This window comes from Leuciscus leuciscus (assembly GCF_965113295.1).
Source record: "Leuciscus leuciscus genome assembly, chromosome: 1".
NCBI classification, from domain to species: Eukaryota; Metazoa; Chordata; class Actinopteri; order Cypriniformes; family Leuciscidae; genus Leuciscus; species Leuciscus leuciscus.
The window spans coordinates 22860647-22886627 of record NC_138725.1 but is presented as its reverse complement, the minus strand read 5'-3'; the positions used below and the strand labels follow the sequence as shown (position 1 = coordinate 22886627).

Sequence of the window (25981 nt, the reverse complement as noted above, 5' to 3'; positions counted from 1 at the left end):
AAACAACGTTACAGTCAGGCGTTTCTGTTTGTGAATGAATGTTTCGGTTTTAGCAAACTGTATTGCTATACTGAGTAAAAATCGACTGAAATGTTGAAATAAAATGTATTTGTATAAGCAACGTATTAAACTGCAAATTAACATTTATATTTCTTATAATAAAAATGAAAGACCTATGTTACAGACATATGAAAGACAACATTTCGTTGATTAGTTTTGGATAGATTATACATTTTTACTGTAAAATATCTGCCAACTCAAATAAGCCAATATTTGTTTGCCAATATTTGCTCATGTTAAATATAGTATGTTTTGTCAAAAATAAAGTAATCAAATAATCAATCAAATCCTTAACTTTGAAATATGTATGATAAAATGTATACTTTAGTTTTTACAAAGAAAGATTACACTTGAATTGTTGTTGTAATTGTAACCTTTTTAATAAAAAAATATATTTACAAGGTAGATGTAAACAAACTATTAAAAGGTAATAAGGTAATAAGCCTTTTCTTTAAATACTTTTTATTGTGTTTTATTAGTGACAAATTTGGGGAGAGGATAAATATTCCAAAACTGAAAATACAGTATGAGAATTAACTGCACAATTACTAGACATGTTTTCCTTGGATATTATAGGCCAAATTGCAAGCACAATATGTGGAAAAATAAAAAATAATTGAGATGCTTCCAACTGTTGCTCTTGCATTCTTGTGGCTCAGTGACTCACCTGAATGAAAGGGTCATTAAGTATGCAGGCCCCATTGTCTCCTAAGGTGTGAACCACTAAATATGCATGATCGTTGACGCCCACTCCGCATATTGCCTTTCCAAACAGAAAGTGCTTTGCAAAATTCAAATCAATGTATTGTGTTATGTGAATGATAAGGGCAGGATGATTTTCACATCATTTTGAAGAAAAAACACTAGGCAATGACATCTATTAGACAAAAGTCTTATTGGCACATATTTAGTATGTGTTTTATGGCCTTATTTCAGAAACTTTAGTTTTTAGTTTTTTCAATAACCACGCATAAACATTATTCTCTCAAAAATGCAGACATGTACATTCTTGTTGCTCACATATTATGGTAGCCCTGTTTGTGCTAAATAGTGTGTAATTTTTTTTTGCCATTAATATGTTTATAAGCAACTGAAAAAAGCACAAATGTCAGGGCATGTCAGAACATCTCAAGGACCCCAAAAACCCCTCAGACCTCAGAGGGTTAACTGTGTTTCTGATATAAGTTTGTTTTGCCAAAAATGCAGGAGAAAATCTCATCAGATGATGACGGTCACTTATTGATGATGTTATAGTCATCATATGGTGACCTGATTCACTGATATGACTTTGAATCAAATAACTGAGTATGCTAGCTGAGTTTACGTTATATATATGTATATATTTATAATAAGTGAAGCTGGTAATGCTGTTTGTGGAGTTGTTTAATCCTCCTCTGCTGAGATCTTCACAGATCTAATGTCTTCTTTTCTCTTCAGTTGATTTCATCTGAGGCTGTGGCTGAAATTACTCCATATTTACAGATTTTTTTGGCTACAATAAGGTCCAGTTCTGGTTTATTTCTTTGCTCTTGGCTGACATGTGGCATTGCTATGCAGAGGTGTAAAGTCCAGGTTCAGAAAGTAAAAGTCATAATTTGCTAATTCAGACAGGAGACAGAACTAATTAGTGAATCAGCTGACTGAGTTTATGGGTGGAATAAACATATGGCATGACTTTTACTCTTTGACCCCTGGATTACCCACCGCTGTTCAAATGTCCTCCACATCGGTACATCACATTGATCTGGTGCCCCTTTTCTCCATTTGGCCAACTGTCCCTTCAAATATTTGAGAACAGCATTTGTTGGTCCTGCAAACATGTTTATTGAATATACAGTGGGTTCACACTCCCCTCCAGTATATATAAAGATAAACCAGGGCTCCGCTCCACAACGCAATATCCAGACGTTGATATTGATCTACTGAACAGGATTGTGTCACAAAAATACAAAACTTTGTAATAATTAATTCTGAATATTTCTGTTTCAGTATTCGTTGAGAAACAATGACGGTCTGGACTGTCTACCTGTCTCTCTGTCTTCTCACAGCTTTGAGAGCTTCAGGTAAAGCATTATTCAACGTTTCACATCATTACTGTTATTTTAACATGAATTGTAGCACACCTGGGACTCTGTAATGACTAGAAGAATGATCTAATACAGTATGTGCACTAAAGTAAACCTGAGTTTGTTTCTTAATTATTATAATAACATTTAGACAATAAAACAACAACAATTATATCAGCTAAAGTTATTGATTCTTATGAATGTATTATATGTATTTGTTGTTGTATTTTTTTGTCAACAATAAACATGTTAAATCTGTAGTATATTTACTATTATTATTATTATTATTATTATTAGTAGTAGTAGTAGTAGTAATAGTATAGCAGTACCACTACTGCTGCTGCTGCTATTAGCAGTTCTGTTTTAAAAATGTAGTATTTCTTTCTTTTTAAGTGGAAGCGAGGCCTGTTGGAAGTAATTGTGGCGGCTTCTCTTGTCTTCTACTTCTCTTATCAGTGTGTATACAGTCCAAAACCGTTGCATTTCTCTATCTTAAGTGTGTGTGATACCTGATGATCATGTTCTCCAGCATGCTTTAAAATGTCCTAAAGAGCATCTGAACAAGAACATTTGACTGAAAAACAGGTTTGCATGATTAATGTAAACAAAAACTAAAAAATACTTATTTTAATACTTTTTAATGGAAACAATGTTTCCATTAGTTGGGCTCTTAACTCTTAATATATCTTTTGTCTTTTTTGGCCGCTGTGACAGTGTGTTTGTCAAACACATTTGCAGCAGCAAAGAAAGCTAAAGTGAAACGAGATCAGGTGATGATGGTTACCTGTTTATAATCATCACGAAATAGAAAGAATCATGTTTGTTAAAGTCTTCTAACTGATTGTTATAATGTTGCTGGATCTCTTGCTGCAGTAACACAGGGATTGTGATGTGAAAATATTAATGGATCAACACAATTGTTAAGATTCAAAAGACATCAGTGAATCAGTCTATTTCATGATGATTATTAACCCAACAACTGGTAACCTTCATCACCTGATCTCATTTCACTTTAGCTTTCTTTGCTGCTGCAAATGTGTTCGACAAACACACTGTCACAGCAGCCAAAGAAGACAAAAGATGTAATAAGAGTTAAGAGCCCAACTAAGGGAAACACTTATCACTCTTATGGTGACTTCAAATGAAACACAGAGTTAAATCCCTGTTAATTCTCAATAAAACTTCTGTAGACGTCTGACAGAAATAAAGTCAGTCTGGTTAGTAATAAGTGAAGCTGGTAATGCTGTTTGTGGAGTTGTTTACAGTTTTTCTCGATTGCTTAAACACATTTCTTGAAACTATGCCTCGTATTCTCAAAACTGTAAACACAAATCCATAACGTCTCACCCAATTCTCCAAACATCCTATTTTCAGGTCAAAATGAAGCTCTACACTCAAAACCATTCACTCTTGCTGAAAAACCAAACTTTGCCCTCAGACTGGACACACAAGCCCTCAAAATCACACACACTACAACATAGTCTAACACACTGGTGCAATAAATTCAAAACAACATTTCCAAAACTGGTAAGTTATGTTGCTTGTGGTCCCCCCCCCCCCCCCCCCCCCCCTCACAAACCTTTTCACATGATGAACACAAAAGACACAACCAATGGATACATTGGCACATTTTTATTCATTCATGTACTACACAGTACAACACACACACACAAAAAAAATAAAAAAAATGTTTTCCTATTTTACTCTTCTTCTTTTTTTACTCTCTCCTCTAAACATTTATTTTATATTTACTTACAGTAAGATGTGTGTGACCATCATTTAACAGTAAAAGAGCCACACAAGCCTTATTCTAATATGGAATTGTATTGGAATGGTAAAGAGTGTTGTTATGTGACAGGAGGGCCTCCACTCAAGGACACAATATGATGAACACGTCTAAGAATGTTCCACATATGGTTGAAATACCATCATTTGCCTAGAAAGATAACATTCTGGGAGTCAAGACTATAAAGGAGAAAGGATGCTTCACTGTCACACTATAAACATATGGCAGGACTTTTACTCTTTGGCCCCTGGATTACCCACCTATGCGGTTACTTTGCCATGTGTCTGGTGTGTGAGTGGCAGGGGTTAGCTTTCACATGAGCAAGAAAGGAAGAGATGGAGCAGCAAAAACCCGTTTTAAACAAACACCGAACAGAGGAGAAAAGAGAACGCGACAGAACTCGTAATAAAACAAGAACCAACATCAGCTTTAGGAGATGGAGAGAACTGAGGGATTTGAAATGTTGTAAAAGCGAAGTGGAGATGATGGTGTTTTTATTACTCAAAGGTGTTTTATTGAACAGATAGACTGTCTAACAGAGTTCACTGTAAAGCATCTATTGTGAAGCGTCGCCTTCATCTGCACTGTCATGCAAAGCTGAAGCACGACCACAACAATGTCGCATGCCTTTTTGAGTTTTAACCGGTAAAGGGACAAAAGTTACACACTGTACCTTAAAATGATGAATTTAATTACATGAAAGGTCATTAATGGTAAAAATGAAATAAAAAAATAATAACACACAAAACTTCCCTTTAACAGCCTGTTCATCAGGATGGTCTGCCTATGGATGCAAATGCTTCAGGTTTTTCAATTATGCTCAAATGTGGATTGATGCCGAGGTATGATACATTCATCTTCTAATATGACATAACAATCATAAATGAACATTCTTAGTTAAAGGAACACTCCACCAGTTTTTGAAATAGGGCTTATTCACATTCTTTCCTACATTTAGATTGGTGGGTAAATGCATTTTTGTCTCAGTGCATGCATTGTTTTAGTTTGACAGGGTCGGCGCTAGCTTAGCTTAGCACAATGAATGGAATCCTTTGTTGCCAGCTAGCATGGGCTGAGTAAAAGTGATAAAAAAACAACAACAAAAAAACACATAATTACTTCTTGTGGCCTGCGTATTCACAACGAGTACAAAGAGCAATGCAGATTAACACTAGGTGATTTCTTAGGCAGATATTGACTTGGGACTATATTAGGGGGAAGCACAGGCGAAGCACAGCTACTTAGGCGAAGCACTGCTACTTGGGTGCAGAGATATCACGCAACACATGAAATTCCACGACTTCCGTCAACATACCGGCGTGAATAGTAGCTGCCTGGCTATTTACCCTACAGTACATGAATGGCGATGAACATGGCTGATTTTGTGAGAGACAAAGAGAGTGACTTCTCAGACAGTCAAGAGCCAGAAGGACCATACCTATATGACCAAGAGTTTACAGAAAATGAGTTGTGAGCTTTGGAAACAGAACGACAGGAGGAGGTTTATGGAGGTAGATTTGTGTCTTTATTATTCAATCAAAAAAAAGGTTGCTTCAATCAAAAAATATATTTTCAATCAAAAAAAAACCGTTTCAATCAAAGAAAAAAAGTGTTTGAATGCAAAAATATATTTGAGACTCAAAAAAATGCATTTGAACACTATTTTTTTTTGCTTGAAAATGTTTTTTTTGATAGAAGTGAAGGTTTTTTTGTTTGAAGCAACTTTTTTGATTGAAGTATTGTTGTTTTGTGTTTGGGCCATATTATGGGTAGGACATTTGTGTCTTTATAATTCAATCAAAAAAGAAGTTGCTTCAAACAAACAAAACATATTTTCAATAAAAAAATCACTTCAATCAAAAAATAAACCTTTTCAATCATAGAAAAAATGTTTTTGAATGCAAAAAAATATTTGAGATTCAAAAAATTGCACTTGAACACTTTTTTTTTGATTGAAAATGTTTTCTTTGATTGAAGTAATCTTTTTTGTGTTTGGACCATGTTATGGGTAGGACATTTGTGTCTTAATTATTCAATCCCAAAAAAGTTGCTTCAATCAAAAAAAAAAAACATTTTCAATCAAAAAAATAATAATTTCAATCAAAGAAAAAACTGTTTAAATGCAAAAAAAAAAAAAATCATTTGAAGTGTTTTTTTTTTATTGAACTTTCTTTTTTTTTGAATGAAGTGAAAAAAGTTTTGAAGTCGTTTTTTTTTTAAATCATTTTGACACAAACGTACCGCAGTGGGGGCGGGTGCTTCCCCATTGGTCAGACATGCTTGAGTGACAAGTGTCTACACCAACGACGTCTTTCTGACAAGCAAGTCATGGTCGCCACTCGCCAGCGAGCCAGGAAGCAGTGGTGGAGTTGTTGGTAAGTAGATAAAACCGTATTAAAATGATTGGTGTCACGTTATTAGCCTACTCTGTTTGATATTTCGATTAAACATACAGCTTGCTAACTTAGCTCACGTTGACTAATTTGTGTGATGGTGTTAGAGTTAGGGTTAGGGTAGGTTAGGGTTAGGGTAGGGTTACGCTCTCAAAATAACAGCATCTGCCTCTGTGTCTGCGAGCATTTGACTGTGATGGTGGGGAGACCACTACCCGTGAGCGAGAGAGAGAGCGGGACGGTCAAATAGCTGTAATCCTGTGGGCTGTGTGAGAAGATAGACTCAGGCTCTGCATGACCTGTTGCTGCTAAACAGGCAGCGCTGTGGGCAACAGTTGGCCTGTGGACTGTTGTTTGACCACTAATGACGTTACGTATTATAACACAATATAGCACAAGCACATAGCAAGCCTCTGTAACGTTACTTAAGTGAAATAAACAATTCAATTAGCCGTTAGCGCACCCTGCTAGCCTGCCTGACAATATGAGGCGTCAGATATCTAACACCATCACACAAATTAGTCAACGTGAGCTAAGTTAGCAAGCTGTATGTTTAATCGAAATATCAAACAGAGTAGGCTAATAACGTGACACCAATCATTTTAATACGGTTTTATCTACTTACCAACAACTCCACCACTGCTTCCTGGCTCGCTGGCGAGTGGCGACCATGACTTGCTTGTCAGAAAGACGTCGTTGGTGTAGACACTTGTCACTCAAACATGTCTGACCAATGGGGAAGCACCCGCCCCCACTGCGGTACGTTTGTGTCAAAATGATTTTAAAAAAAAACGACTTCAAAACTTTTTTCACTTCATTCAAAAAAAAAGAAAGTTCAATAAAAAAAAACACTTCAAATGATTTTTTTTTTTTTTGCATTTAAACAGTTTTTTCTTTGATTGAAATTATTTTTTTTTTTATTGAAAATGTTTTTTTTTGATTGAAGCAACTTTTTTGGGATTGAATAATTAAGACACAAATGTCCTACCCATAACATGGTCCAAACACAAAAAAGATTACTTCAATCAAAGAAAACATTTTCAATCAAAAAAAAAAGTGTTCAAGTGCAATTTTTTGAGTCTCAAATATTTTTTTGCATTCAAAAACATTTTTTCTATGATTGAAAAGGTTTATTTTTTGATTGAAGTGATTTTTTTATTGAAAATATGTTTTGTTTGTTTGAAGCAACTTCTTTTTTGATTGAATTATAAAGACACAAATGTCCTACCCATAATATGGCCCAAACACAAAACAACAATACTTCAATCAAAAAAGTTGCTTCAAACAAAAAAACCTTCACTTCTATCAAAAAAAACATTTTCAAGCAAAAAAAAATAGTGTTCAAATGCATTTTTTTGAGTCTCAAATATATTTTTGCATTCAAACACTTTTTTTCTTTGATTGAAACGGTTTTTTTTGATTGAAAATATATTTTTTGATTGAAGCAACCTTTTTTTTGATTGAATAATAAAGACACAAATCTACCTCCATAGAGGTTGCGATTGCTCAACAGCCCGAGGACGTGAGGATGAGAGCCAACACGAACTGGTGGTGTGAATGTGGGGGAATATGCCGACTGAAATAGAGTGTCTGTGCTGTGGCGAGTGGGACAAGTTTCTGCCATCGATAACCAGGCTCAACGTGTCAGATCAAGATGAGCGTGCCCGCAGTTGTGTCACAGCTACCGCGGATTTCACGGCGTTGATTCATCCGGCAGTACTCGATTTTTTTTTCCCGGTGTGATAAAGTGAATTGGAAAAAACGCCCCACGCCGAATAGACCAAATGGACAGCTGTCCACAGAGTAAGTGATTATTTTAAACATGACACATGTATAGTAAACTGCTTGTAGCCTTCTCCTCTCTAGTAGTTATACTAAAACTCCTGAGTCAAAAGAACCAGACTAACTCGGTGAGAGAAATATAGCTAACTTAGCCCTCAGTCATTTCATTTTACAGGTAACGATAACAGCGATTTTTATTTTAGTTTGCTTGTTCATGCTAAACAGGTTGAATTCAACATGAGGTTATACTAACGTTAGAGGAGGCTAACGTTATTTGAACCGTGGTCTTCTCAGCTTCTCAGCATCTATCTTACAACCGAATAAAGACACAGATTAACATAAGGAAGAGTAATAAAAGACAACTTACATGTGCACTTTGTTCTGCCTGTGCTTTGAAAATAGATGGGATGGGACGGCCGTATGTTTCAGACGTAGTACCGTCTCTCTGGGCCCATATTCCAGTTTTTCAAAGTAACTTAGTTCTCCGGTGCAAATGCAGTATCTCTTCGCAAACACGATACTGTTTGATTTTGTAGAGAGGCGTTGAAGTACAGATCTCCAGAGCAGCTAGCCATTTATTTCTCAGTTCCACATTCGATGGATATCTGTGAAACATTACATTCGTGTATTTCCTTTACTTGTTCTCACAACCTTTTGCTACGCAGGTAATTACCATGTTTGCCTGTAGTTGTAACTTCTCAAAAAAACAACAATCCAAAAGCGAAGACACTCGGTGCAGGTCACGCGTGTTATTCTTCTTCTGTGTTTTGACTCGTTGCACGCCGGTATGTTGACGGAGGTCGTGGGATTTCATGTGTTGCGTGATATCTCTGCGCCCAAGTAGCAGTGCTTCGCCTAAGTAGCTGTGCTTCGCCTGTGCTTCCCCCTAATATAGTCCCAAGTCAATATCTGCCTAGGAAATCGCCTAGTATTAATCTGCATTGCTATTTGTACTCGTTGTGAATACGCAGGCCACAAGAAGTAATTACGTGTTTTTTTTGTTTTTTTATCACTTTTACTCAGGACATGCTAGCTGGCAACAAAGGATTCCATTCATTGTGCTAAGCTAAGCTAGCGCCGACCCTGTCAAACTAAAACAATGCATGCACTGAGACAAAAATGCATTTACCCACCAATCTAAATGTAGGAAAGAATGTGAATAAGCCCTATTTCAAAAAACGGTGGAGTGTTCCTTTAAATACAACTTAAGCTCTGTAAACATTTGTGACAATTGTCAATTATCAGAGGAAAATAATTTCAACTTGTTCCTCAGTTTAAAAACAAAAATATGTTAACAGTAAATAAATTACAATGGAGCTCTAGGAAGATACAGACACAACACATCATGAGAGTAGTGTGTTAGGATCACTTAAAAACTAGATTAGTTATATCTAATCTATACTGTATAAGCAGAACCTTTTCTACAAAAGTAGTCCCGCCTCAAAAGGCAGAATTTAGACTTCACACGTAAAATAATACATTTGAAGGCATGTCACAGATTTTGGAAAATTAATTTAAAATAACACTTTTTTTTTATTTTTTTTTTATTTTTTTTAATAATAGTGGTGTTTGTTCATGTCTTTGCCTCTACAGAATATCTGTTCTCACTTTGATGGGAACCTTGCTTCTGTTCACAGCCTTGACGAGTACACTTTTATACAGAACCTGATTAAATCCGAAACTAACACCGCAACTCGTACCTGGATCGGAGGCAATGATACTGTTCATGTATGCAATTTTTTTTTTTTGATCATGCATTTTGTGCTTCTGGGCATTAACAGTTACACTTACATTAAAACAAATTTTACATTAAAACATTTTTCAAAATGCATGAAGATAGATATGTTTTTATAAATATGTTTTTTTTTTTTTCTTGGTCCTCTGAATAGTTAGTCTAGGGCATTGGCAACCATGAGATGGGCACCGCTCACCATGATCATGACATACTCGAGTGTTTGTATTGTGAAACTTGATGTGAAATAGATGCTGATATGATAATTGAGTAATTTAGCCCTGCCGTAAATATTTTTCACATGTTCTTTACTGATAGCCTACCCTTTCTGTGAAATAATTTCTATTAATTTCTGTTTAAATTTCTGACATTTTTAAAGTGGAGATGCGGTTAGGGTTCATGAGGAATCATATTTTAGATGAATAAAGATTAAATTAAGCCATGTAAGCTGTGGACATAAACACAACTCTGTTCACAGGAGGGACATTGGCTCTGGAGTGATGGATCCAAAATGAAATTTCAAAGATGGTTGTATGGAGAGCCCAATAACAAGAACGGATATGAGCACTGCCTTGAGATTAATTCCTGTAAGTTACTGCTGTTAATGCTCATAAACTATCTAAATAAACTAAATACACTTTTTTTTTTTTTCATAATGCACAAATGATACAAACAAATATTTTGCAACAGATGGAAACTGGAATGATGACACATGTTCTAAAAAGAAGCCGTTTGTGTGCGTACTGAACCAGCTTAAGAAAAATCAATGCAGAAGAAACAAGCTACTTTGAACCATTTACTGTCCTTTAGAAATGTTCAGTGGAGGTAATAAATGTGTTTTAAAGAAGGTTAATTGTGTTTGTTTGATTGTGTTTTGTGAATGATAAGTTAATGACTCAGTGACTCCTGTTAAACACCATTTTATAATTTGGGTATCACTCCACACTCTCTCTCTTTTCACACTAACACACATTAGAATAAGTAATTTGGCATCCTAAAATACCAACAGTAAAACAAAACCCCAAAACACATGGAGATTGCTAGAATAAATTCCACAAATAAATAAATAATGAAACAAGTAAAATTATAATTTGAAAAAGTTAGTCACACTCACCAAATATATTATTTATTTATGTATGTATGTATTTATATTGTTTTATTTATTTTAGAGTTTTTATGGGATACCAAATAAAATCATTTTCATAATAATGCCCTCCACCGAGTGCTATTCTATCCAGTTGCATTTTAACACAAAAATCTACACAACATGTGTGAAAATACCATTAACACACTCTGTTTTTTTTGTGTTTTTTTGTGTGTTTTTTTTACAGTGTGTAGACTTTAAGTTCCTGTACTCTTTAAAAAAAAAAATGTGCAGAAAACGGCAACATTGCTGATCTCGTGCCGTAGAACCACAAAAAATAAAAACCTTTTTAAAAATCAAGCATCGCGTTAGTTCAGGCAGGCCGCATCAGCTGATAGCCAGCTGTTCATGACGCGTTTCAATCCACTGTCGACATCTATCACAGCTGCACATATTAACTATTTATCAATTTGTGTCATAGATGTGCTATTTGTGACCAGACAGTGTTTCGCTTCCAGCTAAATTTAGAGGATCAAAAAAATTACAAATATGACTGATCCAAACTACATTAAGAGCAGAACAATCTGTTGAAAATCAAAACATGAAAGTAAAACACTTATACTATAGCCTACAATAATTTATATAAATGTGTACTAATATCGAGTAAAACCCTTTTTAAAACCTTGCTTTAAATTTTTAACTAACTCTAACTGCGAGTTCCCACCAAAAAAACTGCTTTTTGTGATCAAAATCGTTGTACCTGCAGAAAGAGGAACAATCTGACAGACGGAAAGCAACAATATTTCAATACGCCAGTCACTCGACTCTTTGTCATCATCAATAACACAGAAGTAAAGGCGCATCATCAGGCCTGTGTCTGCAATGCTCAGTGTTGAATGACAATAATGTAAACACACACACCGATCTGCAGGCAGGTGCACGAGCGGGAGAGCAAACGTCATCACTGATATCTGGAATGGAGATTTGGCGCCATCTGCCGGACACTCAGCGCACTTTCTCCCTCACTAATTTGAACTTTTCATTGTTATTACTTTGCCTTTCCAACAGACTAGTGAAATATTGTTTAGATTAATTGTTTCAATCTGAATTATTAAATTCATTAAAATAACTAAATGTAAAGAAATAGAGAGACAGAGATAGATAGATAGATAGATAGATAGATAGATAGATAGATAGATAGATAGATAGATAGATACTTTATTCATCCACTAGGGAAATTCAGGTTTCCAGTAGCAACAGCTAAAAAACAAACAAGACAGACAAGCTGCCGAATTAATAAATACAATTAAATTAAATTAAATTACACCCTGTTCACAGGAATAAATTAAAAAGCCAGATCGCTTGAGGGACAAACGACTTCCTCAGTCTGTCAGTAGAACAGGACGGAGAGAGCATCCTGTCGCTAAAGCTGCTCTTCTGTCTGATGATGATCTTGTGCAGTGGGTGTTGGGCATTGTCCAAGATGGAAAGAAGCTTGCTAAGGGTCCTTCTCTCTGCTACAGATGTTACAGAGTCAAGTTTCACACCCACCACAGAACCAGCCTTCTTCACCAGCTTATCCAGCTGCGTAGCATCCCTTTTTTTAATGCCGCTCCCCCAACATACCACAGCATAAAAGAGGACGCTAGCGATGACCGTCTGATAGAACATCTGCAGCAGCTTCTTACAGATATTGAAGGACCCTAGCCTTCTCAGGAAGTAGAGTCGACTCTGTCCCTTCCTGTATAGGGCATCTATGTTTTTGGACCAATCCAGTCTTATCTGGATCCAGAGGGAGGAGGTATTTATTGATTGATTTATTGTATTTATTTATTGATCCAGAGGGAGGAGGTATTTATTATTATTAGGAGATCTGTGTGTCTCAATGTCAGTCAATAGCAATACAAATATTCTTTAATGATTTTGGTTATACACACACACACACACACACACACACACACACACACAGTACAGTAAACAGTCGGACGAACAGCGGCACAGTGCTCATTCAGTAAATGCACAGCTCATCTAGTGGTGAGGTTGTGAACTGCACCCAACAGAAGTTACAGTGGCCGACAGGAAGTGATGTCGTAATGAGGTTTCTTTACAAAGATAAATTAAGAAATTTGGTTTAGATTATTCAGTAAAATTATGTATTATTGCGAATAATATTGTCACTTGTTCATCATCGTGTCAGTGTTTTATTCGCTGACTTTAGCTTTAGCTTCTTCACACGAAGAACAACACAGTGACGAAACGCGTTTGTCCGTTCAGGGCCACCGTAGAAACATGTGGATGTAAGGAGACCCGCGGTGTGTGTAGAGAGAAATGCCTCATTCTACGGTAATATAAACATAACGGTTCATTTATGTTACGGTTCATTATCATTTATACAGTTCGGTATATTATTTTGCATTTCTGTCTGATCCTCCTAAATATTACACAATGCACCTTTAAGAATTAAACAGCATTAATAAAACAGATGAGCGAATGAAAAGAGTTGAGAAGCTCAGAATGAACTAAAATCCCTTTCTGTGAAGATGACGATGAAGATCATCCTGTGGACACGGAGATGTTGAACTGCAGTGAATCAGATTCATCAGATTTGAGCTTCTTCAGTGAATCATCATCAGATTCAGGATCCCTGAGAGAAACACATTCAGTTTCAGCAGATCAAGCTTCATTCACAGAGTCTCAGCTGAACGTCTGTTTCACTTCTTCATGATCTTCTGATTCAGTCAAACTCTCTTCAACTCTCTCTCGGTTTGATTCACTCACCTGTTTTCTGGATCATTACGCTGAAAGATGATCGTCTCTGCTTTTGGAAAATACCTGACAACACATTGACTGATTATTAAACACTATTATATTCAGCAAAGTATTTTCTATTTATTCGGAGAGATTTTATAGTTTAGGCGTCCTTTAATATGACTTATTATTCTTTTAGACACAATTAAACACTCATGACTCACCCAAAGATCCTTTTAGGCAGCATGAAACATATCAAGATGAAGATGATGAAGATGATGATGAAGAGAGCAAACAGCCACCACAGCTGATCTATACAAGTGATCAAATATCAAATCAGCTGATCTATAATGATAAATCAATATTAGAGTTGGTGTTTAAAGCTCTTAAATGTTTGACCTGAGATCTGGAGAGACGGAGTCACTTCATTCAGAACATCTTTAAAACACACAACGATCACAGATATCAGACAGTATGACAGAAAACATTCCCACTGGATTGAGTCTGAATCAGATCTGAATCAGTGTTTTATTAGTGAATCAGACACACGTTTATCAGCTGAAACTCACCTGAGTTTGGAGTCGCTGCAGTTTCATTCCTCACTGAAAAACACATTCACAATCATCATGATTCACTTCCAGAAGATTCAGTTTTAGTCTGATTCAGGACTGATGTTTTACTCAAGTGTCTCTCTCACCTCTGAACAGGGTCTCCATTCTGAACTGTGAAGAAAGAAAGAAGCATTAGAGAATCATGTTCATGAAAGATTAAATATGCAACATGACATCATGACTTTGCGTAAACATACACGCCACTTTCAAGTCAAGTGGCGTGTTGTCTATACGCATTTTGAGCTATCCGCGTGTATGTCCGCGCCGTCATCTTCCGCGTGTATGTCTACGCCGTTAAATGTCAGAGTTATTTCGCGTGTATGTGTACGCCGTTAAATGTCCGAGCGAAACCGGAGCAAAATGTATATCTACATCTGGGGATCGATATTTTTTTTCCTAGGATGGTAGGGGAAGACTCATAAATGGTATTAACCCCAGTGACGGGTAGGTTTAGGGACGGAGCTGGGGTAGGTCATATTTATACAGTAATGTAACGTTAAGTCAACGGCGTTGATAAACACGCTGAAAAGCAATTATGCGTGTTGATAGCACGCCAAAAATGGAAATACGAATTGGCGTGTCATACATACGCCATTTCATGAGATCAGTCTGAAATATGAAAACAGAGGAATGATGTGTTGAGAGTTGATTTACTCCTGAAGCGTCACAGAGGATCTCATGAAGGACGTTCACACAGCGAGACGTGACGAGTCGATCCGATGAGACTGAACTAACAGGATCCATCAGTGTTTCAGTCCTGAACACACACAAGAGGATCAGATCATGAGAGAGTGTGTGTGTGTGTGTGTGTACAACTATCTTTGTGAGGACCAGTTTGAGTTTTAGACCATTGGAGTGAGGACAAAGAGAGTAAAGTGAGGACATGTTGGCCGGTCCTCCCTCTCTGAGAGCCCTTTAAAGGCCTGTTTGAGGGTCAATAATTGGTTTTGGGGATCAGGTTATAATTAGGTTAAGGGTCGGTTTAGGGTAAGGGGTCGGGTTAGGCACTTAGTTGTGATGGGTAAGGTTAGGGTAAGCGGCTAGAGGTTGCATTGTGTCAATGAAAGTCCTCATAAAGATAGATGTACAAGAATGTGTGTGTGTGTGTGTGTGTGTGTGTGTGTGTGTGTGTGTGTGTGTGTGTGTGTGTGTGTGTGTGTGTGTGTGTGTGTGTGTGTGTGTGTGTGTGTGTGTAATAGACACCTCTGAATACCAGCTCTGCTCACAGTCTTCATTGAGTGTGTGATTCAGTATAACAGGCAGAATCACATACACAAACCCCACAGCGCTCTCAATCTCTCCACAACACACACTGATGTTAGACATCATGATTCAACTCAAATGAAGAACCTGTTTTAAAACAAAAAATTACCGATTTTCAGCGTGTAGTGATTTAGATATTCACACATCAAGAATCACAATCAACTGAAATATGCAGATTTACAGTGTGTTAGTGCCTGCTCTGAGTGACATCAGCAGTTGCATCGAGACCCCGTGGTCATGTGATGCTTTAAACTTCATTAAACTTCAGTTTATTTTTTTTATTTTTTAGCTCAAATATAACAATATACATTATGGGTGAGTCGTGGCCTAATTGTTAGAGAGTCAGACTGTTTTTTGAAAATTATTTTCCATTTAATTAATTTAATACATTTTAGTCATCAAAATCATGTCAAATCAATTGAGTTGAATCTATCTTTCATCATGTAATAAAATGGCAATTGAAAATTTAGTTCGCAATGAAACAATGATTCTTTTGGTGAAATGCAGTGCTGCACAACAGAACTGTATACGAAGCTTATGTATTTATCAGTGCAAATATAGGTTGCAGTAATCAAATAGTACATTCATACCTGTAAGTCGGTATAAGTGAAGATCTGGTTCTCCTGCTGGAATCTCTGCTTCTGATTGTGTTGTGATTGTGACTGATTGACCTGCAGTGTTTATATGAGCAGTTAGCAGTGGGCGGAGCTTAACATAGAGTGGGGGGTTTCCACTGTCAGCACTGAGTAGTTCCACACAGAGAATCCTCGGTGAGACAGATCACACACACCATTCTCAACTTACTCGTTGAAGTTTGTCCATATAGTCCATATAGTGATGAACATCGAGAGACCAGCTGATCCTTCATCTTCTCCATCTTCTCTTTATTCAGATCTGGATCCAGTAGATCAGGAGAATCAGTCACACACACCTGCTTTTCTCCTATCTGTGTTTTACCATCACACACTTCAGACTCATGATTTTGAACTTTAAACTTTCTTTCTCCCAGTATAGTGTATCTATGAGCTTTTCCCAGAGCCGTTTCTGCCCATCAGAAGGACCTGGAGCACTGGATCATCTGGACTGGATCTCTTGATCACTGAAAGAGACAGAAAATAAGAAGTATGATCGTATAAAATATACAAGATCAAGTGTATCTTCATCCCTCACATTTAAGAAAAGAATGAAAAACTTCGACACACAAGACAGCATCAGCAAACAAACTAAATGTCATTTAAAGCCGTCAGTAATTGATATATCTTAGCTCAATCTGAAGGTGGTCTGGATAGGAACCAATTGACTTTTGAAGAAATGATCTAAAACTGAACTACAAGATAAATCAACTATGAACTCTAACAGAATGCACTTCCCACTAAGCAAAATGATGTCCGAAAGACGTCTTTTCAATGTCTTTGTTACAAAAATCGGACGTTGAAAAGACGTCCACTGAGGAGCCAGAATGAAAGTTTATATGACGTCTTTTTTTGACGTGTTCTGCACATCCGATATAGACGTTCATCGAACCTTCGTACAAGGTTAAAACTAGTTCAGATGTGGCCATTGTGGACATATTTCAACATCATTTATGGTCTCATTTAGACATAATTACTTTGACTACTGCTGTCAGATGATCTTAGTGAGAATTAACAGAGGTTTAGATGTTGATATTTGTTTAATTCGAAGTGTCACCATTGTGGCGATCAGTGTTTGCTTTAGTTGGGCTCTTGGTCCCCTTTCTTTATACTTTAACTTTTATTTGGCTGCTATAATGTTGTGGCAGAGAAAGTTTAGAAAAGGTTTGAGGTGTTATCACCTCAATGTTGATGATGACATAATCATCACAAAATGGGCTTCTAATATTGTGTTTAAAGATTTGTGTTTATATTTGGCATTAATAACCACCAACCTTGTGGAACTGCATTATTGGTGCCAAAAGCATTATAATTATCACTTATTTGAAGGTGTATAAAAAGCATGTGCACATGATGTTTGAGCAAATGTATCATATAGTCACACACAGACATCAAGATTGTGCATATGATTCACAATAGGGCTGGGCGATTTAAATCGCGATATTGTTATGCGCATCTCATCAGTAATGCCGGTTCCTTGATTAGTAGTAAATCGCCATCACCTGCTTTCAGATGGAGCGGCATTTACTACAAAGAGCCGTAGTTAACTGACAAGCTGAGCCAAATCACATCAATATCGCGGACGTATCGCCAGCGATATTTAATGCGATATGGCTCAGCTTGTCAGTTAACTACGGCTCTTTGTATACAGCAAAACCTCCAGTGTTAAATTAACACCCCTGGGAGTGTATGAGTCCACACTCAAGAGTGTTTAAGTTAATGAGATAACTAAGTGATTAATTTAGTGATGATTGAGCATTATTGAAGACACCTGATGTTAATAAGTAGAATCGCTGAAGGAGAAAATCGCAAATTGTAAGTTACCATTATTGTGATGGGTAGTTGCTTTAGTTGGGCTCTGACCCTTTCATGTGTACTTTAGGTTTTGTTTGGCGGTTGTATCTGAGTTAAAACTGCCAGTTGAACAAAGAAAAAAAAAAGATCTTTGTTGGTTATATTATGACAATCATCATTTGAACTTGATCACTGAGCTCATTAAGATCCTTCTTTCTGACTTCGATTTATGTTGTTGGTTACAGCATAACTGTGAATCTGAATAAATGGCCAGAATTTTTGATATAAAGGATTTCTTAAAACTTGTTTAAAAAAAAAAAAACGTTCTTTTAGGCACACACAGATGTCAAGATTCAGTCTATGCATCTCAACAATGGTGAGGAGCAGAATATTCAATGAGGAAAAGTAAATTACATAGACAATTCAGATCATAATTTATTCATACCGCAATGCATGATGGGAGCCATTAATGAGTTGTGATTGGTGGCAGCCACTGCAACATGCTTTATTATTGTCACCACCATTGTTGAGATTCACAGGCTGATTATTGATGTCTGAACGTCTTTTTGATAAGAGCAATGTTTATTAAATATTTTGAATTATAAGTAAAGTCCTGATAATCATAGGCTGAAAAATCACAAAACTGCTGCTAACAAGTTAAACCAAACTGTCTTAATATGTTTCACTTTTCAGATCACAGTATGATTATGTCAAAACATAACCAACACTACAAGATAACATTTTACTTTGTTCATTTAACTGTTATAAATCAATAACAGCAGACAAACAACAGTAAATATTAAAGTAAACATATAATGGTCTAGAGCCCAACTAAAGCAAACATCCATCACCTTAATGGTAACTTACAATTTGTGCTTTTCTTCTTCAGTGATTCTGCTTGTTAACATCAGGTGTCTTCAATAATGCTCAATCATCACTAAATTAATCACTTAATTATCTTCTCAGCCCTAAATGCCGCTCCATCTGAAAGCAGGTGATGGTGATTTACTACTAAATCAAGGAACCGGCTTTACTGACGAGCTGCGCATAACAATATCGCGATTTAAATCGCCCAGCCCTAATTCACAACAATGGTGACAATTAAAAAAAAAAAAGCTTCATGCTGCAATGCATGATGGGTAGCTTTCATAGTACAAAACTCATCCTTAATTCCCAAGCTTTTTTGTTTTGATTGTCACCATTGTTGTGAATCATATCCAAAATCTTGATGTCTGTGTGTGACTATGTGATACACTTTCTCAAAACATCTTGTGCACATGCTCTTTATACACCTTCAAATAAGTGATCATTTTAATGCTTTTGGCACCAATAAATGCAGTTCCACAAGGTTGGTGATTATGAATGCCAAATATAAACACAAAACTTTAAACACAATATAAAGGCCCATTTTGTGATGATTATGTCATCATCAACATTGAGGTGATACCACCTCAAACTTTTTCTAAACTTTATCTGCCACAACAATTGTGTTACACAAACACACTGTTACAGCAGCCAAAGGAAAGTTAAAGTAAAAAGAAAGGGGACCAAGAGCCCAACTAAAGCAAACACTGGTCACCACAATGGTGACACTTCAAATTAAACAAATATCAACATCTAAACCTCTGTTAATTCTCACTAAGATCATCTGACAGCAGTAGTCAAAGTAATTATGTCTAAATGAGACCATAAATGATGTTGAAATATGTCCACAATGGCCACATCTGAACTAGTTTTAACCTTGTACGAAGGTTCGATGAACGTCTATATCGGATGTGCAGAACACGTCAAAAAAAGACGTCATATAAACTTTCATTCTGGCTCCTCAGTTGACGTCTTTTCAACGTCCGACTTTTGTAACAAAGACATTGAAAAGACGTCTTTCGGACATCATTTTGCTTAGTGGGTTCTTATTACTCAAACAGAATCTCACCAGGAAGTGTTTTAGATGTCGTCACCATTTTAACTGTCTCTCAGTACGAACAGGAGCTCAGGATAATGCTTCTGAGAAAACAAAGACCATTCAAAATGTAAAAACAATCTCAATATTTGTTTATCATTACCAAACATATTAATAAATCAAGAAAGAAATACAAACTCAGCAGGAGTCGAGCTGCTCAGATTTACTTTCACTTCCGGCTCTACGTAATGAAACTCGCTGAAGAAGTTACGTAATCTCTGATTTGACCTTTTAAAGGTCAAAGTTCTGACCTTTAGCTGAGAGCATGAATAAGCAGATGTTCACATCACACAAAACAACCATTTCTGAGCATTTCACAATATCTTTCTCACTGTATGCACATTTATGGCAACATTGTTTTGGAATAAGTGAGAGCAGGAGTTTTCAAACTCTGATGCTAAAAGTTGCCGTAAATATGATTATCCTCCTGCAAAGGAACCTATTCCCAAAGCATAAAAGAAGTTTATATAGTTTTTATGGATGAAACCCCATTTATACTGAGTTAGAAAAATGCTAAGTGTTATATTATAACGGCAGAATGTTGTATAATGATATAATTTTGCAATGAATTGTACTGAACGTGGAAATGATTTACTTTGTGTTGAGGTGACAGAGTAGCCTATCTTTCTTCTGTTAGATTAAATGTCAACTTTAAAATTAATTTATTATGTATTATGACGTGCTTTGTATTACAAGCACAACTCTCAGTTTTATTTTGAGTCACGGTTGTTCATAGTCTGAATGTCACGTGAATTTTTTTTTTTCACAATTTCTAAGAAACATTGAAACCCTCCTTACGGTTAAAGCTGTGTGTGTATGTGTGTGTGAGAGAGGTTAAAACGCAAGCAGATCATCTATGGGACAAGCTGGATTCCACCATGTCTTTATGTACACAATACTAATATTTTACATTGTAATCCTTTTATTTTTAATATTTGGCATGTTTGTGTGCCTTGTGGGCAGGCAAAAGTTAAACACAACTACAACACAGTTGTCATCGTTTAAACACAACGACTCAAAATAGTTCACACTTATTTCTAATGATGTGACTAAACCAACTGTAGCTACATAATACAAGTCCGTTCAGAGAGCCAAAACTGTTGCTCTAATGTTGATAGTAACACTGGATGGAAACAACATAAGAGTGAAAAGAGGAAAAAAGAGTTTGTAAGAAGAGGAAGAGTTTTTTTTTACTGTAACCTTTTTGGCTTTTGCCGTTGAGTCACTGTAATTTCACAATACACAAGTGCTGAATATACAGACATTCAATACAATATTCAGTGTAATACTACACTTGCAGGACATACAGTATTTATTTATCTAACTACGGTAAGCTGTCATTCCTGTACTTTTTTAAGTAATTGCTAAATTTGTTTACTTTGTTAAAATATACTTTTCTTCTGTAACTGCATCTCCATTTTTCTCTGTAGTGTTTATAATATTGACTGATGTGTGTATGATCTGAAAGCATTGTCAGAGTCTCTCTGGATGTGGTTTGAAGATTTGGTTTTGTGTATAAGGGGTTTTGAGAAAGTCAGTGATGGTTTCAAGAAATGTGTTTTAGCAATTCAGAAAACCTGTAATCGATCAGAAATCATGTCATTTCATGCTTTTAAAGAATAATATTTTAAATTCTCATCATTTACCAGATATTTAGTCTAATTCTCATTATTTTTAGCTACATTATATTTACACAAAATACAGTACCAAGTGACCAGTGGAAAACTGTCGTTCAGGAGATAATCTTCTGACGAGCTTCACTTCTGAAACTAAAACACCAGTGCACACAGAGTTAATAAAACACTGGAGTTTTTGCTGTTCAGTGCAGACAAAAAAAAACTAAAACAAAAAACAGATGAAAAACAGGAAGCCTGACTCTCTGACGTCTCTGCTTAAATTAGAGCTATTTAACTATTATACACACACACACACACACACACACACACACACACACACACACACACACACACACACACACACTGTGCGCAGAACTGGATCTCAGAGGTGAAACACACACACACACACACACACATACACACCTACTTTGAGCAGAGCTGATTCTCAGAGGTGAATCACACACGCACACACACACCCACACCCACACCCACACACACACTTTGAGCAGAGCTGATTCTCAGAGGTGAATCACACACGCACACGCACACACACACACACACACACACACACACACACACACACACACACACACACACACACACACACACACACACACACATACTGACTGTGAGCAGAGCTGGTTATCAGAGGTGACACACACACACACACACACACACACACACACACACACACAAACAAACACACATACACGTCTAGTTTACTAACAGGGGACTATCGCTCTACACTGGCCAAGAGGGGACTAGTGTTTCTGGTCATTTTGAAGAAACGAAAATGACATACAACATTTTCTTTAAAGGTCTTTTTTCATAATATAACTTTAAATATGCTTCTTCTTTTTTTTTTTACATGCCAAGTGGGGACCTGGATCTCTGACCGATCTCGACCTATCGAACAGGGTACTTCCATAGCCTGCAATGGAACTGTGTGTGTGTGTGTGTGTGTGTGTGAAAAGTGAAGTCTGTCTTATGTTCACACAGGCATCAGAGATCACAATATGCATAGATAAACATACACAATGTACAATAAAAAATAAAAAAAGATATCATAAAAAATAATTGCTTGAGGAAAGACCATTTAAATCTACAACGGTGTAAAAATACAGATGGCCCGGCGGCAACAGTTCAAAAGCAGAGGCGAGAAGACGCCTCTTATCATTCATAATATAATTTTTCTTATTTAACGCTCTATCTTCATAGATACTTTCTATGCTTGGTTATGCAGTCCCTAACAATTTACTTGCCATTGTTATGTGCCATTGCACACACACACAACATGTCTACAGTGAGGAAAATAAGTATTTGAACACCCTGCTATTTTGCAAGTTCTCCCACTTGGAAATCATGGAGGGGTCTGAAATTGTCATCGTAGGTGCATGTCCATTGTGAGAGACATAATCTAAAAAAAAAAAACAGAAATCACAATATATGATTTTTTAACTATTTATTTGTATGATACAAAAGATTTATTCTTTTGATCAGAACAACTTTCAAGAAATATTTTGGATTATATTGAAAATGCTGATAATCATTTGCTGTAGAATCACAGGCTGCTGTAATCAACAAGGTAGACATAACTCTCTAAATGAGATTTGTGCTTCAGGTCAAATTATGATTATATCAAACCATAACCAACACCACCTGATCAACTTTTCTCTTTGTTCTTCTGGCAATTATAACTCAGCTACAACAGCCAAACAAAATCTAAAGTTAATGATTTAAGGGTCAAGAGCCCAACTAAAGCAAACACTGATCACCATAACGGTGTCTTAAAAAATGAGATTTTCTCCTTCAGTGATTCTGCTTGTTAACATCAGGTGTCTTCAATAATGCTCAATCATCACTCAATCAATCACTTCATTCATCATTCAATCATTCATTTAACGCTGGAGTTTTTGCTGTGTAGGAGTCAGTGCGTTGGTGGAACAAAGTGGATTGTAAGTTTACAGTTGAGAAATTAACTAAAACAACTGTGAATGCGATAACGTATAAAGATGTTGAATACTTTGAAAACACACTGATTACTTTTAATAATTTGAACATAATTGGGGAAAAAACTTGTAAAACAAACTGCTGATCAGCAGCAGAGAAAACTGACTGATTTTGGTTCCTGTATTTTATTTTAATGTATTATGTATGTGTTGAATTGGGTAATTCTTCCATGTTATGTCTTTATTTTGCTTATAGTTACCCTTGTAATGAAGAGAAACGGATGTTGGCAGAAAGTGTGGTAACACTGTTTTCTTCTCTGAAGATCAAGATGGGAGAAGAGAATGAAGGATTTGTAAGTTGCACTTATTAAAACACACAAAGCCCACTTTAAATAAATGCAAATTGGAATAGTAAGTGTGATGTTAATTAGTTAACAGGTTACAAATCAATTAAAAATTTAGTGACTGTAATTGGTTTTATTTTAATTTTTTAAATTACCAATATTACAGTTACAATAACACCAAAAGTACATCCACTCTGCTGGTTTGCCCGTCACACATCATGGGTTCTTGTGAAAGTTACAATTGTTATCCTCCCCCTTTCATCCAGGAACATTTCTATGACCCAGTTTCCCACAGTGGATTTATTGAGAAGAGACTTCGGAATCTACGGAGGAAACTTCATGATGATCAGCGTCGCTACCAGCGCAAACGTAGTCGAATCAGTGATTCCTCTGGAGTGTCTATCACTTTGGAAATAACTGCTGAAGTGGAGGAGGAGTCCTCTCGGGAGTGGACGACTGTGATCAAAAGGATGAAACCATCTCCAGAAAACCTCAATACCATCAAATCTGGCATGGAGAAAACATACAGTAATCGCAGGTTATGGGTCGCAAACAAGTCCCCAACAGATTTTTGAAAAATATCCTCGATTTGTAGACATGCCTTACTTGAATTTTTTTTTTTCTACTGTTATTCATAACATGGAATGACCCACAATGCCTCTCTAAAGTTAAGATTGCATAGACTTGACTTGAAAAGACTCAATATTTTGTGAACATACTGAGGAAACACAGTAGTGTTGTAATTGTGTATTCTATCCTGTGTTGTAGCTTGACACTGAGTTTGGAAAAAATGTTTCCTGGGAAGGCTGACCTCTTTCTCCGAAAATGGGAAGGAAATATTGTTCCAAAATTGCAAAAGATGTCTACAGTGATTAATCCTCTGGTCATGCCAACTGATAATGAAGGTAGTGAAGGTAGGCTACTTTGCACGTTCTGTCAAAATGTTATTTTTTCTTTCAGTGGACACCATTAGTTTTAGTAGTTCAAAGAGTTTAAAGTCAGCCATTATACCAGCCATGAAAAATGTCATTATATTGTGTGTTTTTCTATCATACTACAGATTCATGTTACAGAGCTTTTCAAATTCTTATTACATTTTAAGAACAATAACACACCCTTCAAATACAACAATGATGGGTTAGGTTTAAGACACATTGTGAAGCCAGTATACACTACCTGAGCAGTACATTGTTTGACCTTCTCCACAAACAGAAGGGACTTGGTGGGTATGAGAGTTTCTAAAAGGCATTCCAGTTGGAATAGGCAGTTGAGCAGTTTTTTTTGGGGACGGCCAATTTGCGCAACATCAAGGCAGTATGCCTCACCCCTTGGTGTTTGCTCCACCAACGCAAACAGCATATCTCGAATGAGGGGATTTCTCGGCCTGAGTCCTATTGGTTCGGCAAGTGTGGGTGAAGGTCCTCCTCCCCTGGGGACATGGATCAAAAATGAACTCCAGAAGTTAAGAGTTCTACGTCTCTTTCCCCTAAGAAAGGTGAGAAATCAGCCCAGAACTACACGGGAGGAGCTGGTCAATGACCTGGAAAGAGCTGGGACCACCGTTTCCAAGGTTACTGTTGGTAATACACTAAGACGTCATGGTTTGAAATTATGCATGGCATGGAAGGTTCCCCTGCTTAAACCAGCACATATCAAGGCCCGTCTTAAGTTTGCCAATGACCATTTGGATGATCCAGAGGAGTCATGGGAGAAAGTCATGTGGTCAGATGAGACCAAAATAGAACTTTTTGGTCATAATTCCAGTAAACGTGTTTGGAGGAAGAAGAATGATGAGTACCATCCCAAGAACACCATCCCTACTGTGAAGCATGGGGGTGGTAGCATCATGCTTTGGGGGTGTTTTTCTGCACATGGGACAGGGCGACTGCACTGTATTAAGGAGAGGATGACCGGGGCCATGTATTGCGAGATTTTGGGGAACAACCTCCTTCCCTCAGTTAGAGCATTGAAGATGGGTCGAGGCTGGGTCTTCTTTTTTTTTTTTTTTTTTTTTTTTTTAAGAAGAAAGTTTTTATTCACATACACATACATATATTCATATGCACTTGAGATAAAACAAAGAACAAAGAAATAATCATGCATGTGAACTGGTCCCCAAAGAAGCTATCTAAAGCTTATACTAGGGGGCCATAACAAACCA

The 25981-nt window shown here is 36.6% G+C and overlaps 1 protein-coding gene and 2 long non-coding RNA genes across 3 annotated transcripts; 1 reads left to right on the top strand and 2 right to left on the bottom strand.

Moving 5' to 3' along the window:
- Positions 1–4189: 4189 nt before the first annotated feature.
- On the top strand, positions 4190–10371 carry LOC309503104. Its single transcript, XR_014207503.1, has 3 exons — positions 4190–4754; positions 9681–9815; positions 10298–10371. It is a non-coding gene; the product is annotated as an uncharacterized lncRNA (long non-coding RNA).
- A 2739-nt stretch (positions 10372–13110) lies between these two features.
- LOC309482076 (uncharacterized protein) lies at positions 13111–14987 on the bottom strand. Its single transcript, XM_082147297.1, has 7 exons — positions 14917–14987; positions 14349–14373; positions 14221–14253; positions 14051–14089; positions 13876–13963; positions 13682–13735; positions 13111–13547 (listed from the first exon to the last, which is right to left on the bottom strand). The coding sequence occupies exons 2-7, from the start codon at positions 14365–14367 to the stop codon at positions 13457–13459; spliced, it is 324 nt and encodes a 107-aa protein (XP_082003423.1). The 5' UTR covers positions 14368–14373; positions 14917–14987; the 3' UTR covers positions 13111–13456.
- Positions 14988–15059: 72 nt separating this feature from the next.
- Positions 15060–20078, bottom strand: LOC309477147. The gene is made up of 3 exons (XR_014198546.1): positions 19885–20078; positions 16116–16624; positions 15060–15612 (listed from the first exon to the last, which is right to left on the bottom strand). It is a non-coding gene; the product is annotated as an uncharacterized lncRNA (long non-coding RNA).
- Between the last annotated feature and the right edge of the window lie 5903 nt (positions 20079–25981).